Source organism: Erpetoichthys calabaricus, chromosome 1 (assembly GCF_900747795.2).
Source record: "Erpetoichthys calabaricus chromosome 1, fErpCal1.3, whole genome shotgun sequence".
In the NCBI taxonomy this organism is placed as follows: domain Eukaryota; kingdom Metazoa; phylum Chordata; class Cladistia; order Polypteriformes; family Polypteridae; genus Erpetoichthys; species Erpetoichthys calabaricus.
Window position 1 is genome coordinate 300,706,154 of NC_041394.2, and position 14,701 is coordinate 300,720,854.

Below are 14,701 nucleotides of genomic sequence, written 5' to 3' on the forward strand. Positions count from 1 at the left end.
CTAAAATTTGTATGAGACCTTGTGCCATACTTAGCATTATAGTAATGTTTGTTAATTTTGTAAATGAGGTGCCAAAATGATGGTAACAACATGAAACCAAATTATACTCTGCATTGTCTTATACCAACTCTGGGGTCACTACTAACTGAGGCAGGCTTAACCAAAAATACTTAAATATAGCATTTTGATTTCCAGACAAGCCAAAATACTTTGATGACTGGTCTTTCACTCTCCATTTCTTTCTTTCCCAATGAAGAGCCCATGAACTGTTGATTGTGGGCCTACTAATGTCTGCTGGACAACAATCTTTAGAGATTCTGTGACCGAAGTTTACCACTTGATGATCGTTACTTCTGAAATTCAAGTTTCATAACTGGAGTTATAGAAGAGAGAAGGGAATTTTTTTTTCGGTTTTTGAATCTTTTTATTTAATCATAATTATTCACACACATGTACTGTAACTGTAATTTTTTAATGGACTTCCCAGTCTGTTTTTCACATCAGAGTCTAATAAGAACTGATTTTTATATCACCTTGTTTTTAATAAAAACTTTACTTTTATAACGTCTTATTTGTGTCTCTCCTACTCACTGTGGTTTATCCTCAGTGTGACTACTTGATGCCCCATCTGAATCACAGCATGTGGTGGGTACAGACTGTACCGAGTGTCTTAGCATCACATAAGTCACCTTATTTCCAGCAGGGGTCTCAAATTCCCTACTGCAGTCTTTCCTCTAAGTTCACTGATGTGCAGGTCATTTTAAAGTACCTTATGGTATACTCTCACTGACAACAGCACAGTTTTTAAATATATACTATTTTCACTAACTTAGTGTGGCTTTTAAATTTTGTTCTTTATTATAAACTATTATTTACCAATTATTTCACACATGTATTAAAATAATAAAATAGCCTGCCACTTACCTTTCAGTTATGCGCATAAATCACAGCCACTGCTGTTTGTATTGCCAATTTAAAAATTGCTTAAATTAAACCTTGAATCAAATGAGGCAAGCGAAAAAGCGATTTCTTTTAACAACAAGTTTTAAATCAACAGTACTAATATATTCCAAAGACATCTCGGGCTACTAACATGAGAAACCAGAATGATAAAAACTAATAATATTTAGATTACTTTCTTCTTTCAAATATTCGTTCCATTCATTGTGACACCACAATTTCAAAAATCAATTGGGGGTATTAAAAAAATTTATTATACATATTGATTTCAGATAACACACAATGTCTGGGAACAAGTAAAGAGCAAAAAGCAATCAGAAAAGATATACCAGCAAATTTATTTTATAATTTCACCAAAAACGTACTGTCAATTAAAACAGCAAGAAAACATTTGCTCACATATAAAATATGACATGAAGACTTCAAGACACTTGATAAAATCCATGACACATTATGAACAAGTCATACAATAAGTAGTCAAATTCATAAGCACAACTTAAGAACACACATCCAGAACTGATTAATGGTTAGGTTTGAGACAAACCTAGATATTTGCTTTTGGGAATTACAGTACTCATACAACAGAAAAACGTCTCTATATTTGTGAATAGGGCAGTCAGTGTGGCATAGTGGTTAAGGCTTTGGACTTCAAACCCTGAGGTTGTGAGTTCAAATCCCACTACTTAGACTGTGTGACCACGAGCAAGTCACTTGACCTGCCTGTGCTCCAATTTGAAAACCAAAAGGAATGTAACCAATGGTATCATAAATGTTGTTAAGTCACCTTGGATAAAGGCCTCAGCCAAATAAGTACATGAATTAAACAGTTAAAAAATGTTACATTTCACAATAGCTTTCTTGAGGAATGCTGTTAGGTTTTTTAATATTTTATAATGCATATACTGTAGGTCTTCTGGATTCACTGTCTGCATGTCCTTCCTGTTTTTGGTCTAGGTAGTCTGATTTAATTCCAGACTCTAGAGATGTACATGTTAGATTAATTGGTGATGCTAAATTGTACCAGTAGGAGTATGTAGACCATGTGATAGCCAGGAGTACAATCTTTCTGCATTATACTAGATACTAGAGCACGAAAAGGAATGGAAAACAAAAGCTCAAAAAAAGAATGAATGGTTGCTCAGCACCAACAAAGACTACAAAAAATATAGCACAGATTAAACAGAGTGAATCCATTACAGAATGTATTGTAGCATTGCTATGAAGTCTCTGATCTGTTTTGAAATGCTTTTATAAACAGCATAAACGTCCTCCTATATACTAAAACTACAATAGGGTAACTCTGAAAAATGAAAAATGGGCCTTTTAAAGTCCCATCTACTATATAATAAAACTCTAAGGTGTGTGTGTGTGTGTGTTTGTCTTATCCCTCAGAGCAACTTCATTGATAAGTCGGGCTTTGGTGATGCAATTAAAAGTGGAGTTGCATGTGTACAACACATCAGGAGGAGTAAAGGCATAGGAGCCATGTTGAGAGTTGCTTTCAATAATGGGAAGTATAAAAGTGGACAGGAGGTGAGCAAGGAACCTCGAAAATATTGAGAGAGTCTGTGAAGCAAGCTGGACAGAAGGTGCGCCGGTCAAGAGAGGTTCAGGCACATAAGGATATGGAGGAAAAGTGCTGAAGGCACACATAGGGCAAGAGATAACAAACATTTATACATTGATTCTTTTATGTGTCTTGAACTGGTAACATGGCGAGCATTTAATAAGTTATGACTCTTTATAGTTATAAAGTTTAGTTCTGCTTCATGTGAGAATATCAGTGGTACTAAAAGTTAAATCTAACAGGACACCACTTGAATCTAATACCTGTGAGAGGAATTATGCATTACATTTCCAAAATTAATTTTACAAAAGGCATTTATGTGAAAAATACTAAGATTCAAATCCAACATTGCCATATTTGCATTTCAAAGACCTAGATTTCATCCATTGACCCATAACAGCCCTTTAGCCATAAACATCGATTAACAGTAGGTTGACTGTTAGCACTGATACATGTGTCAGTGGCGACAAGGAGGTAAAGGACTACCTTGACTAGATGTGGACTTTGTAGGCTGACATCAAAGTGATTTTAGAAGACAGACCTGCATGGTAACCGAGGTCAGAAGGATTCTAAAAAGACTGACGCACTGGAAGTGTTGCATGTAAGAGAAAGAAAGAAAAAAAGAAAGGCAACCACAGCAGGCAAACATGAGTGAAGAAAGAAGGCATGGAACTGAAGCAAATGTTGTTACCATCCACAAAAAAATTAGATGGTGTGCTCCAGGGTGATAGTTTAGAACCATTTCTCATGTATCTAAGAATATTGATTATGTAGTGCCAATGTCAGCTAGCAGCCTTGATTGTTACAAATAAATGCTTCAGTCAGTACATAAAAGACAAACATATTTCCACTTGACTCGTACTTGTGGACCACTGGTGGTCCATGGACCAAAATTTGAAAACTACTGGTGTAGAGAACCCTTCAGACTATCTATATAATACCCATTTTAAAAAGCATTTCTTAAAATGACATGCAGGTTAGGTTAACTGGCAATTTCTAATTGGATTGGGTGTCTGTAAGTGGGACTTTGCAATGGATTGCCCACTTTCTAGGTTCATAACTTCAACCAGATACTGCCAAAACAGTCTCTGACTCCCTGCGACCTTTAGTTTTGATTAAGGGATTTTGAGCATGTTATGTTATTGATATGGTTTAGGCTCAATGCTTAAATGTAATTCATGAACTAAAATCTTTGAATACATTTTACTTATTAGTGTAAAACGAATAATGACAAAACACTAATGGTAACATGGATGTAGAATTTCCAAAACAAAATTTTCTGCCCACTTTAGGTCAAATGTTCCCTTCACTTAAGTTTTCATTAAGTTACTGGGAAAACAGAGCTTGATGTGAAACTTAAGTATTCCCATGTGAGTAGTAAGCACACTATATAATAGGTGTTGAGAAATGTATATTGTGATGTGTGCATCACAGATTTCCACAAAAGAGAAGGAGGCGAGTCCAGGTTTCCGAAAAAGTCAGTTTTACTGTTGTGAAGACAGGAATGATCAAAAGCATTTTCAAACAGGAGCTGTCAGTTCAGCACTCAAAACACACAGGAAGCAAGTGGTGATGCTGACGTCATCCTGCATTTAGCTACCTTCTTCAGATTAAAAGAACGGATAGCCTTCCTCAGAGAAAGAACAGAAAGTGAGCACAAGGCCGGATCAGTAGCTGGTTTTAAATATTCCTCACATCAACCATTGGACGACGTTACAGTATATGGTGAGTCTGCAAATTTGTAGCTGACCTGGCAGCGGACAACCACCTCCTGCCTGTTAAAACAGAGTTTTTAGCGCAGTTGGGTGTGTGCTGGGGTTTCACAATATTACAGTATACATTTTCTAAACTGACCTGAAAATGTCTTCAGTCAACACCACATTGCTTTGAGCACAGTATGCCTTATTGCAACAGTTTTCAGATTACTGTCTCCTCTGCATAATTCACTTTCAGAATATCCTATTTGCGTCTATTTGTTGGATAGCTTCTATTTTATTTAGAAATCAATACAACAGATAGCTGTCTCTCTAATGAAAAAAGCAGGCTTTGTGTCATCCTTTCTTTCAACCAGAAGGACCAAATGACATGACTCTACTCTCTTAAGATTGAAGGAGTGCTTAAAGGTTTATTTATATGTTATGCTAAAGTGAACTGCAGATTAACACAAACTTAAGTAATCAATGTTAAACAGATGAACTGCTCACTTTGCACTATAGCTATCGTTTTACCCTTTGGGCTACAAGAATTGGAGAAATCCACATTGAAACCGGTCTTGACAGTCGGCTACAAGCTGCACACATGCTCTGTGAGGGTTCTGTCCGGCCAATCCTGATAAACTAAAATTCATCTCAATGTGCTGGCCTAAGCTACAACAATGCTTCATGACGAAAAACAATCAACAACATTTATTTTGATTGCACATTTTCACACATAGGATGTAGCTCAAAGTGCTTTACAAGATGTCCAAAGGAAAAGTTACAAGAAATAAAAAACAAATTAAACTAGTTAGGAATTAGTAGAAAGGTGAAGTCCTGAGTGTTGATACTGCATGAATCCAGGGTCCTGAGTTCAAGTTGTTATTTTCCTTGTCAGTTTTTATATTCACTTTTCTCCCTGTGTCGACATGGGGGAAAAGATGTGACAGTTTGGTTACATGGCAACTCTAAATTAGCTTTATGAGCGAGTGATGTGGTGTGTGTGTGTGTGAGTGGTGAGTAATTAACTGGTGTCCAGGTTCTTGCCCCCAGCTCAACAAGAAAGAAAGAAAGAAAGAAAGAAAGAAAGAAAGAAAGAAAGAAAGAAAGAAAGAAAGAAAGAAAGAAAGAAAGAAAGAAAGAAAGAAAGAAAGAAAGAAAGAAAGAGATACAGAGAATTTGTGTTTTTGATGGTTAATTAACCAGGATTACTTTTCAGCATTTAAGAGATGAGCAGTTTTTGACATATTGCTTGTTTTAACATAAGTGTCATGACCTGACATATGTATGAAAGTTGAATGATCAATCCATTTTAAACACTGCCTTAATAGTCTGGTAACAGATACATATACCTTACATTAGAATGCAAGTCAAAGTAGCTCCTAGGATTTTCAGCTATACTCAGAATAATATGTAAATTAAAATCTGAAACAGTACAATCTGGTTGACAGCCTTACTTTAAATAGAAGGGCTCATATCATTAAGCATCATCCACAGCTAATTGTAGACAACGTGTATCTTATATACTATTACCAAATCTTGCTGTTTACATATTTAAAATCCATTTTTTTCATGAATACAAATTTTGACATATGTGTGCCCATATAATTTCATTGTTAGCTTCAGTTAAAACAAAAAAATATATATTATTATTCTGTAATGAACAAGGTATTGTGTTAATATTTATTGTAGGCCCTGGGAAATTAATATCCCTTCTCCACCAACACTGGGTGGTGTCTTTGACATTTTGCTTGTAACAAGCTAAGTATAGTTATAAATATGGGTTTATAGGGCCGTTATCATGTGCAGAGTACAATGAAATTTACATTTGCAATATAGAATCAAATGGATCAATACTCACCATTCTCAAATTACACCAAAATCACACACAAATTCAACAAATAATTCACATCTGCATTATACTGAACAGTTTGTCACTTGACTTTAGGCAGCTGAGTAACTGTTATAAACAGCTGAGATATCCAAATTTAAACTTTATTTATACTTTTCACACCACCATCATTGGATAAAAATGTGATCAAAATGAGTTGCATTTTTAAAGTGCTTGAGCACTGTGATCTTTAAAACTCTGATCCTCCTCAGGTACATTGTTTTGTAACAATGTACTAAGGGCTCTGTTCTTGCTTCTACACCTTGATTGCCACTTCTGGGGCATTTAAGGTATCAATTAATTGTGCATACAGGTTGCATTATATAGATTAAAGCACACGTAACAGATACATAAACAATTATTCATCCACCCAATTACCTACAAATATGGTACATCCTAAAGATATGTCCAAATATTGAAACAATTTCACCAATCTCCTAATTAGGGAAGAGAAAAGACAGAAATGTGCCTAAATTTACAAAACATTTCACAGGCAGACTCCACTGAACAAGGAACATTAACGAGTACCCTGTCCTAAGTCCAAATCTCAGCCCAAGTTTACTCTCTCAGGTCATTTTAAATCATAAACAGAATAACTATATTAAAAACGAAAAGTAATATGTTAATATAAATTTGGTACTACACTATAAAAACCGGAATGTAAAAATAGTGAGTTTCATACATTAATTGGTGAAGGGCACAGTTAAAGAAAACTGCAGTCTGTAGAGTAAGAGTATCAGTGTGATGCTGGTTTCTGGAATTCAATGTGTTTAGAAGACATTAGACATTTAGTAAGAGTTAAGGAGTTCAAAGGAGTCCCGAGATACTGAGAAAAATACACTAAACTATGAGAGGATGTGTATCAACAATATAAGCATAGTGAGAAGTATGTTAGAAAACTCAGAGATACAAAAATGTATACAGAAGATATTCAGGGAAATACTTAGATTGATACATGTAAACTCCACACAGACAGTAAGTGGGCCTCCATCTGAGCCCAGTCAACCGGAGCTGTGAGACAGCAATGTTAACCAATGAATCCTTACACAATCCTATTTAATAACCCATCCATCTGTTCTCTGGACTGGCTTTGCCTATGATGGGGTAACAGGGGATCAAAGCCTGTCTTAACAACAAGAGGCACAAGACCGGGACCAGCCATGGAAGCTTGTTAGTTCACTGAACATCATATCCAAGCAGTCCAGTGCCCATAATCAACCTAACAGCACGTCTTTGGATTTTATAAGGATAAAATAAAAACATGTTAACTCTGCATAAAACAAACTTAGTCAGGAACTGAACAGGTGCTTAAATATTGAAAACCTACTTCATGCTAAATTCTGCAGATTTAATATCAATATACAGTATACATGTACTTTTTTGTTTTTACATCAGTCTATGCACTACCCCACCTTATGGGCATTTATTACTTAAAAGAAGGGCAAGAACAAAAGGCTTCCCATTAAATAATACAACAGGAAAGCTGAAAGCATTAATAAAGATGTCAACAGAATATCTTGTATACGAGAATTCGTAAAATCAGAAAATAAAAGATTCATTTTTCAGTTATTCATTTTTAATTTTCACTGAACAAATTTTGTAAACTTTTTGAAAACTGACTTTAATTGGAAATAAGGATTTGAAGGTCTGATAAAGTGTACAAGGCTTACTCTTAACATGGCAAATGCACGGTAACAAATGATCACAAGAACATTACAGTGCTCAACCGAGAGCAATGCACCAGCTAAATGCCAGTCAGACACCTGAACCAGTGGCTGCAGCACGGGCACAACTAGCCACTTACCATAGATGCCTTTGTCAATTAAACATCCATGAAATTCACTTTTTATGTTGCTGCTGCCCACCATTTTTAAGGAATATCTGATAGTTTATTAATAGTCATCACTACTGTATACTATATGCATGTTTGAAAATATTATTTTTATTAAAACACTTACACATTACAACAATTTTGACAAGAACAGTCCATTCAATCCAAAAAGCTTGCCAATCCAAGTTTTCTAATTGTTTCCCAAAAAACATCAAGTCAAGTTTTGATGGTCCCAAAAATACTACTCTCTACCACAGCACTTGCTAATTTGTTCTATGAACATATGGATGTGTGCAATAAAATTTCAAACATTTGTGTGAAGTTAAAAAACGTGAATGTTTCAATTGGGATCCATTATACTAATTCTGTTCATAATTTTATATGCTTCAGTCATGTCACCTCTTAATCTCCAATTCTTTAATGTGAAAAGGTTCAGCCTACTTGCTGTCCTCTGGACTTCCTCTGGTGCTGCTATGTCTTTTTTGTATTACAGAAACCAAAGAAATGCAAAGTATATCAAGTGGGGCCTCACTAGTGAATCACAAAACTTAAGCATGTTTCCACTTGACTTGAATCCTGAACATTGTGCTACATAACCTAACATCCCTTTAACTTTTTAAAATGCTTCTGCATGACCCCCTGGTCTTTCCAGAATTTGTGTTTTCAATTTTCAGACCTTTCATCGTGTATTTAAGTCTAACATTTTTACTTCATACGTGTAACACCTTACATTTGCGTGCATTACATTTCATCAGGCACAAATTACCCAAGCCTACAGTATATTCTGTCCAGCTCCCTCTGTAACAATTCAGCTATTTCTAGATTATCTGCCAATCCATCTGATTTGGCATCATCTGAAAACCCAACTAGATTGCTTTTATATTTTTTGTATATACTGGATATATATATATAAAAAAACAGTGGCTCCAGTACTGATCACTTTAAACATCAGCTAATTCTGAATAAGTTCTCTCCATAACCCTTTGCTCGTGCTGTTTATAGCAATTTCATACACAAACAGCACCTTCAATTTCCACCTCTTTCTGTTTAGTTATCTGAAGCTTTATATATAAACAACCCACCATTGCTCTGTTGATGAACAGATCAGATTACATCGACATTTTAATACACATCACTTTTTCTGTTAAGTGTCTTCTCTCTTTACAACGCAAAGTATAAAAATTGAAATGTTCACATATAGTTTTCATCTGGAATCAATCAAAACCTCATTGAAAACACCATACCACCATACATTATATACTTACAGGTAAAAGCCACTTAAAACTTAAAGCCACTGGTAAAAACTTCAAAAAGACCTGTAACACTAACAAACTCTTAAATATTCCCTCTGTCATTTTATGATGGTAAAGATGCACTTGTCCATTTTTTTAAGTGCAGATGATGGTATTTAAAATAGACTACAACTGAAAAACCTAAGCATATATGAGTTGCTTTATTTATTATTAACAATTTAATACTTAACTGGGCGGCACGGTGGCGCAGTGGGTAGCGCTGCTGCCTCGCAGTTGGGAGATCTGGGGACCTGGGTTCGATTCCCGGGTCCTCCCTGCGTGGAGTTTGCATGTTCTCCCCGTGTCTGCGTGGGTTTCCTCCGGGCGCTCCGGTTTCCTCCCACAGTCCAAAGACATGCAGGTTAGGTGGATTGGTGATTCTAAATTGGCCCTAGTGTGTGCTTGGTGTGTGGGTGTGTTTGTGTGTGTCCTGCGGTGGGTTGGCACCCTGCCCGGGATTGTTTCCTGCCTTGTGCCCTGTGTTGGCTGGGATTGGCTCCAGGTGACCCTGTGTTCGGATTCAGCGGGTTGGAAAATGGATGGATGGATACTTAACTGTTTAGAATATAAGACAAAAAGAAGTCATTTTGTTCAACAGGAAAAAGATTTCCAAAAGTGTACACTGTAAAGATTAATAATAATAATTCTTTGCATATATATATATATATATATAGCGCTTTTCTCACTACTCAAAGCGCTCAGCAATAGTAGGTTAAGGGCCTTGCTCAAGGGCCCAACAGAGCAGAGTCCCTATTGGCATTTACGGGATTTGAACCAGCAACCTCCTGATTCCCAGTATACCTGTCTCATAAAACAGAGAGCTTGTGAAGAATCCACATATTGTACCAAAAACACTATGGGATGGGCTCTGACACTATACTGAATAAGAAGGGGTTGATAAAATGGATGGTTCAGCAATGCCAACAGATTTTCACTACTGTAACAATAAATTTTATTATCTTTATGCTTAAACAATATAAGACTGACACTATTTGTATTATTTAAATAATAACAACAATGCGCCTTGTTCAGTAAAACTGAAAAAATTGATTCAGAAAAAAGTGGATAGTGTAATTATTGTCATTATAAATAGCAGATTGGTAAGTAAGTAGGAAAATAAATAGCATTATATGAAGAAATCTTAGTATCACTTGTTTTGTTAAATATTAAAAATAACACACTATTTTCAAGATCATGATAATAATGTCGTTCTATATTCAAAACTAAACCGATACATCGTTTCCAGGCTCATCGCTGCAAGTTGGAGCCAAACATGCGCACACGTACTGTTCATCACTTGTAGAAAAGTTGTCATTCAGCAGTTTGTCAGAATCAAATCGCACGACAGACCCCATACAAGCATATGTCAATCTAATGCAATCGGTACCCGAAGCTAATATCACAAATCTAACGGAAACATAGTAAGTATTTTATTGCATTACATACTGTCTTTTCAACAACATTGTCTTGACACAGAACCACCAATTTCTAAACGTTATGTTTCAGCACAATACATATGTGCGATTTCCTCTTTCTAATTGTGGAGCGCACTTTTCATATCCATCTAATCGCACTATGAGAAATCTTGCCCATTGCTTATTGGTTGCCCGATCAACCCTCTCCCTCTCCCTCTATTTAAACGTAGAGGGTAGTGAATGCCTCGGTGACCTGGGTTTACCCGCTACTCTCTGTGCGCCCGAAGTTTCAACCAATAAAAGAATACACAAAAGTATCAGTAAGGAGGGAGTGCTTCTTACCTCTGTCCAGTGTGAGCGGCTGGACGACTGTCGCCATGACTGTTGCTGCGGTTGCTGCTCGAAATAAAGTGACGGAAGCTGCAGCATCGAGCAATTGGAGACAGAGTGAGAGCGAGCATGGATGTGTCTAGGTTTGTGTGCGCGTGAACGAGAGAGAGAGAGAGAGAGAGAGAGAGAGAGAGAGAGATTGATCGAGCGTAGTCGTGTGCGCGCGCGATTGTGAGGGTTTATATTTGCGTGTGACGATGGCAGTGTGCGTGTCTTATTTGAAAGAAAGCGTGTAGCGAGCTTTACGACAAAAGAATAGTTACGGAATGCACAGTAGGTGTGTAAATTCCACTTGATTATTATTATTTCATCTTTTTTGCTTTTTAATCAATTAACTCCTCGTATTTTGGATACATATTTGGTATTAAGAGAGGGCGATAAAGAAATTTAAGTGACAAATAAAGGATTGCTGAATGGATATCAGACATGCTTGTTTATTATTTTAAAATTTCATCAAGCATTGGTTATTGAGTTATGTGAGCAAACTGGACATGTGTCTATTAGAAAAAGACGTAAGCGCTGCCTGACAGTCGGACGTGATTTGAGAATCGGCAGCGGGCATGCGTGTTTATCAGTCAGTCGATCTTTTATTTTATACAACGCTGTTCACAAACAGCACTACTGAAAGGTGTAATCCATCCATCAGTCCACTTTCGTAGCTCTCCGATCACGGTTACGGGCGTCGTATTCCTGAAGGACCGGGTACAAGGCGTAGGGAAAAAGTAGAAAACCATAAATTAATTTAAATAATGAATACTCTGCCTGTGAAAAGAAATGAAAAATGCTTGGACAAAGATTAGAATTCACCGCATGGACGTGAATATATTGATAGAAAGCACGGCAAAATTATGTATCACCAGAGTAATTACAAGCAGGTCATTTGTATGGAAACGAAATCGGAATCAGCGATAAACGATATTGTCAGACGTGATTTGATTTTAGTTAAAGTTAATGATTTTCGTTTGTATGATCTTTGCGAAACGTTATGATAGTGGTATAGATTTTAAAGTGGATCAAATGATTGAGAAAGGTAGTCAATATTAGAAAAAAGTTTCCCATTGAAGCAACAAGCATTATTTTGAAGATCGCGTCAGTTGAACCAGAATAAGTGTGCGAGTGTGCCCTTCAATAGACTAGCGCCTCATCTAAGATTGGTTCCAGCTGTCTTAAATTAAATTGGGGAAGTTTTCTACATGAATGGATCGACATCGATATTATAAAGACCCTCTTCTAGCCGTCTGAAGTTGTACTCCAAGGCTGCATTTTTAACGACCGATTAACGGAAAAGGTGTCTGCTATGAGCCCAAAGTCAATGCAAGCCAGATGGCTTTTTTGATAGGCATCCAGGTAAGGTTTCCCAGTGTGTGTATGTGAAGGTGTTTTTTTTTGTAACTGTCATCATCATTCAGAGTTAACTCAGATGAACTGATAGATGTTTTTCCATTTTTTGATGTTTGTTTTAGTTAGGAGTTTGTATGTTCTCCCTGTGTCTGCTTGGGTTTCCTCTGGGTGCACCAGTTTCCTCCCATAGTCCAAAGACATGCAGGTTAGGTACATTGGCGATCCTAAATTGTCCCTTGTGTGTGCTTGGTGTGTGTCCTGCGGTGGGCTGGCACCCTGTGATGACTGGGATTGGCTACAGCCGACCACCCCTGACCCTGTGTTAGGATATAGTGGGTTAGATAATGGATGTTTTAGTTAGCTTAACATTATGAGCTCCATGGAGTGTCCTTCATCAACAGGCATATTCCTTAAAGCTACTAGCTTGTGCAGATTTGTTCTGGTAAAAAGTCAAGTTTTTAAATGATTTGCTTTTTAAGAATAATATGAACTATTTTTTAGAGTTTGCGCAGGGCCGTCTTAACAAATGGGTGCAATGGGGACAACCTCGGAGCATAGGGGCCCATAATGTTCCTGAGGCCTATGTACATTTCTCTATTGCTATCATAACAGAGGACTACTTTGCCTGGTAGCCTATGGTGCAGTTAAGACAACCCTGGTCTAATTTACTTTTTAAGACATTCTTTTAGTTTTTTTCTTCTTTTAGGAGTGTGTCATCCCTGTATTTACACTCTTAAAAATAAAGGAAATGTAGCGGCTCTTCAGAACAATGCTATAGGAAAATCATGTTTGGTTCCCAAAAGTACCATCCACAAGAAGGTTCAAGAAAGAACCTTTGTTTATTTAAGTACATTACAGGCTGCATAAATAACAATGAATTGATGATGACAGATTTGTAAAAAAGCAATGGACTAATAACACAGGCTGTCTTTACTACTACACATTAAAGATTTGTTTTGTACACATATTAGGAACCTTTAAAAAATCCAAATAACCAACTATACAGTATATACTGTATAATTCTCCATTTTCATCTGCAGCTCTGCTATCCAGGAAAAAAGGGATAAATCCAGAATGATGATCAGAAGTAGATCATGATTTGGACCTAAAACGAGCAAGATCGAGTTCTGTGGATCTGGATAAGCTTGAAAAGAGCAGCATTTTTCCTCTTTTTTTTTTTGTCCTAACGTTTGTGTTTATTACAGGGGAATCACTCTGCTGATGTCCCAGCTATTTTTCTGTTATCCATCCACGTCCATGTAGTCACAATATTATAAGAAAAGACATAACAAGATGGAAGAAAATGTTTTTGTAGGGTTTTGAGTTATGGGGAAAGTATTTGAATCTCTTAAATTTAAAATAATAATTATGGATTTAGTTAGCTGACACCAGTTGTTACTTTGTAATGAATACTTTAGCAAGGACACAAAACACAATCTGAGACTTAGGGTAAATTTCACATACTTGATTGAAAATATAAGTTTGTTCACACGGACATACATTGATGAAACATAATATTTAGTGTTAATAAAAATGACTTTCCAAATTATCTCTTGTTCCTATATACAAAGCAACTACAGGAAAAAATAACTAACTTAAGCCCATTGTGTTTGCCCCTGCAGGAAAGGTTAAAAATGAGAAAAAAAATGTCCCTTTTAAGTAAAAGCATGATGAAGTGCTTACTGTACTGACTGTGACTCTATGGGCTTGAACGAGAAAGGAAAACGAAAGGTGTAGGCTTTTAAAATTGAAAAAAGAAAATATGGGCTTTCTAGTGCAATTTGAAATGGAGCACCAACTGAATCTTAGTGGACGTATTTAGAGTGAGTGATGGAGAGACTTGGATACATCAAGTGTAATGACCATTCATAAAGTGCTGTATAAGAAATCCTCAGGAGAGTCAGAATGCCAATATCAGAAGATCTCTCGCATCTGCGAAGTAAACATAGGGCAAGCATGAATGACAAATAATTTGTTGGAATGGATTTACAAAATATTCAAATAAGTAGAAAAATCTTGATATTGATACAGTATTGGAAAAGAAGCCATTGCAGTCAAAGGTGATGGGTTCATTGCATTTGGTCTATTGTGACTCTCAGAGAGCATATTGAACCACTTGCCAAGTCAGCAGGGAGACAGTTGAAAAAAGAATTAGGATGATGACACAACAGAGTATTTTTGCAAAGAGGGTGTTTTATAGGTGGTATAAAATTGCTGCTCAGATGTAATATTCATAGCTTAAAATTGTGTTAAATCTAACTTAAGGCCTGGTAACAGAGAAGCGTTGGAAAAGTATGTAAAAATTGTGACCTAATACAAA

At 36.5% G+C, this 14,701-nt stretch overlaps 1 protein-coding gene across 2 annotated transcripts in view; it reads right to left on the reverse strand.

Annotated features, from left to right (window-relative positions):
• lin7a (lin-7 homolog A (C. elegans)) overlaps positions 1 to 11,123 on the reverse strand; it is a 326,716-nt gene extending 315,593 nt beyond the window's left edge. Inside the window, exon 1 of one of the 2 annotated variants that reach the window (XM_051919749.1) lies at positions 10,993 to 11,123. In XM_051919749.1, coding sequence (XP_051775709.1) covers positions 10,993 to 11,029 — 37 coding nt within the window. In that variant the 5' untranslated portion in view covers positions 11,030 to 11,123. The remainder of the gene's footprint in view (positions 1 to 10,992) is intronic. The other variant, XM_028817141.2, reaches the window with a different exon arrangement.
• Positions 11,124 to 14,701: the final 3,578 nt, after the last annotated feature.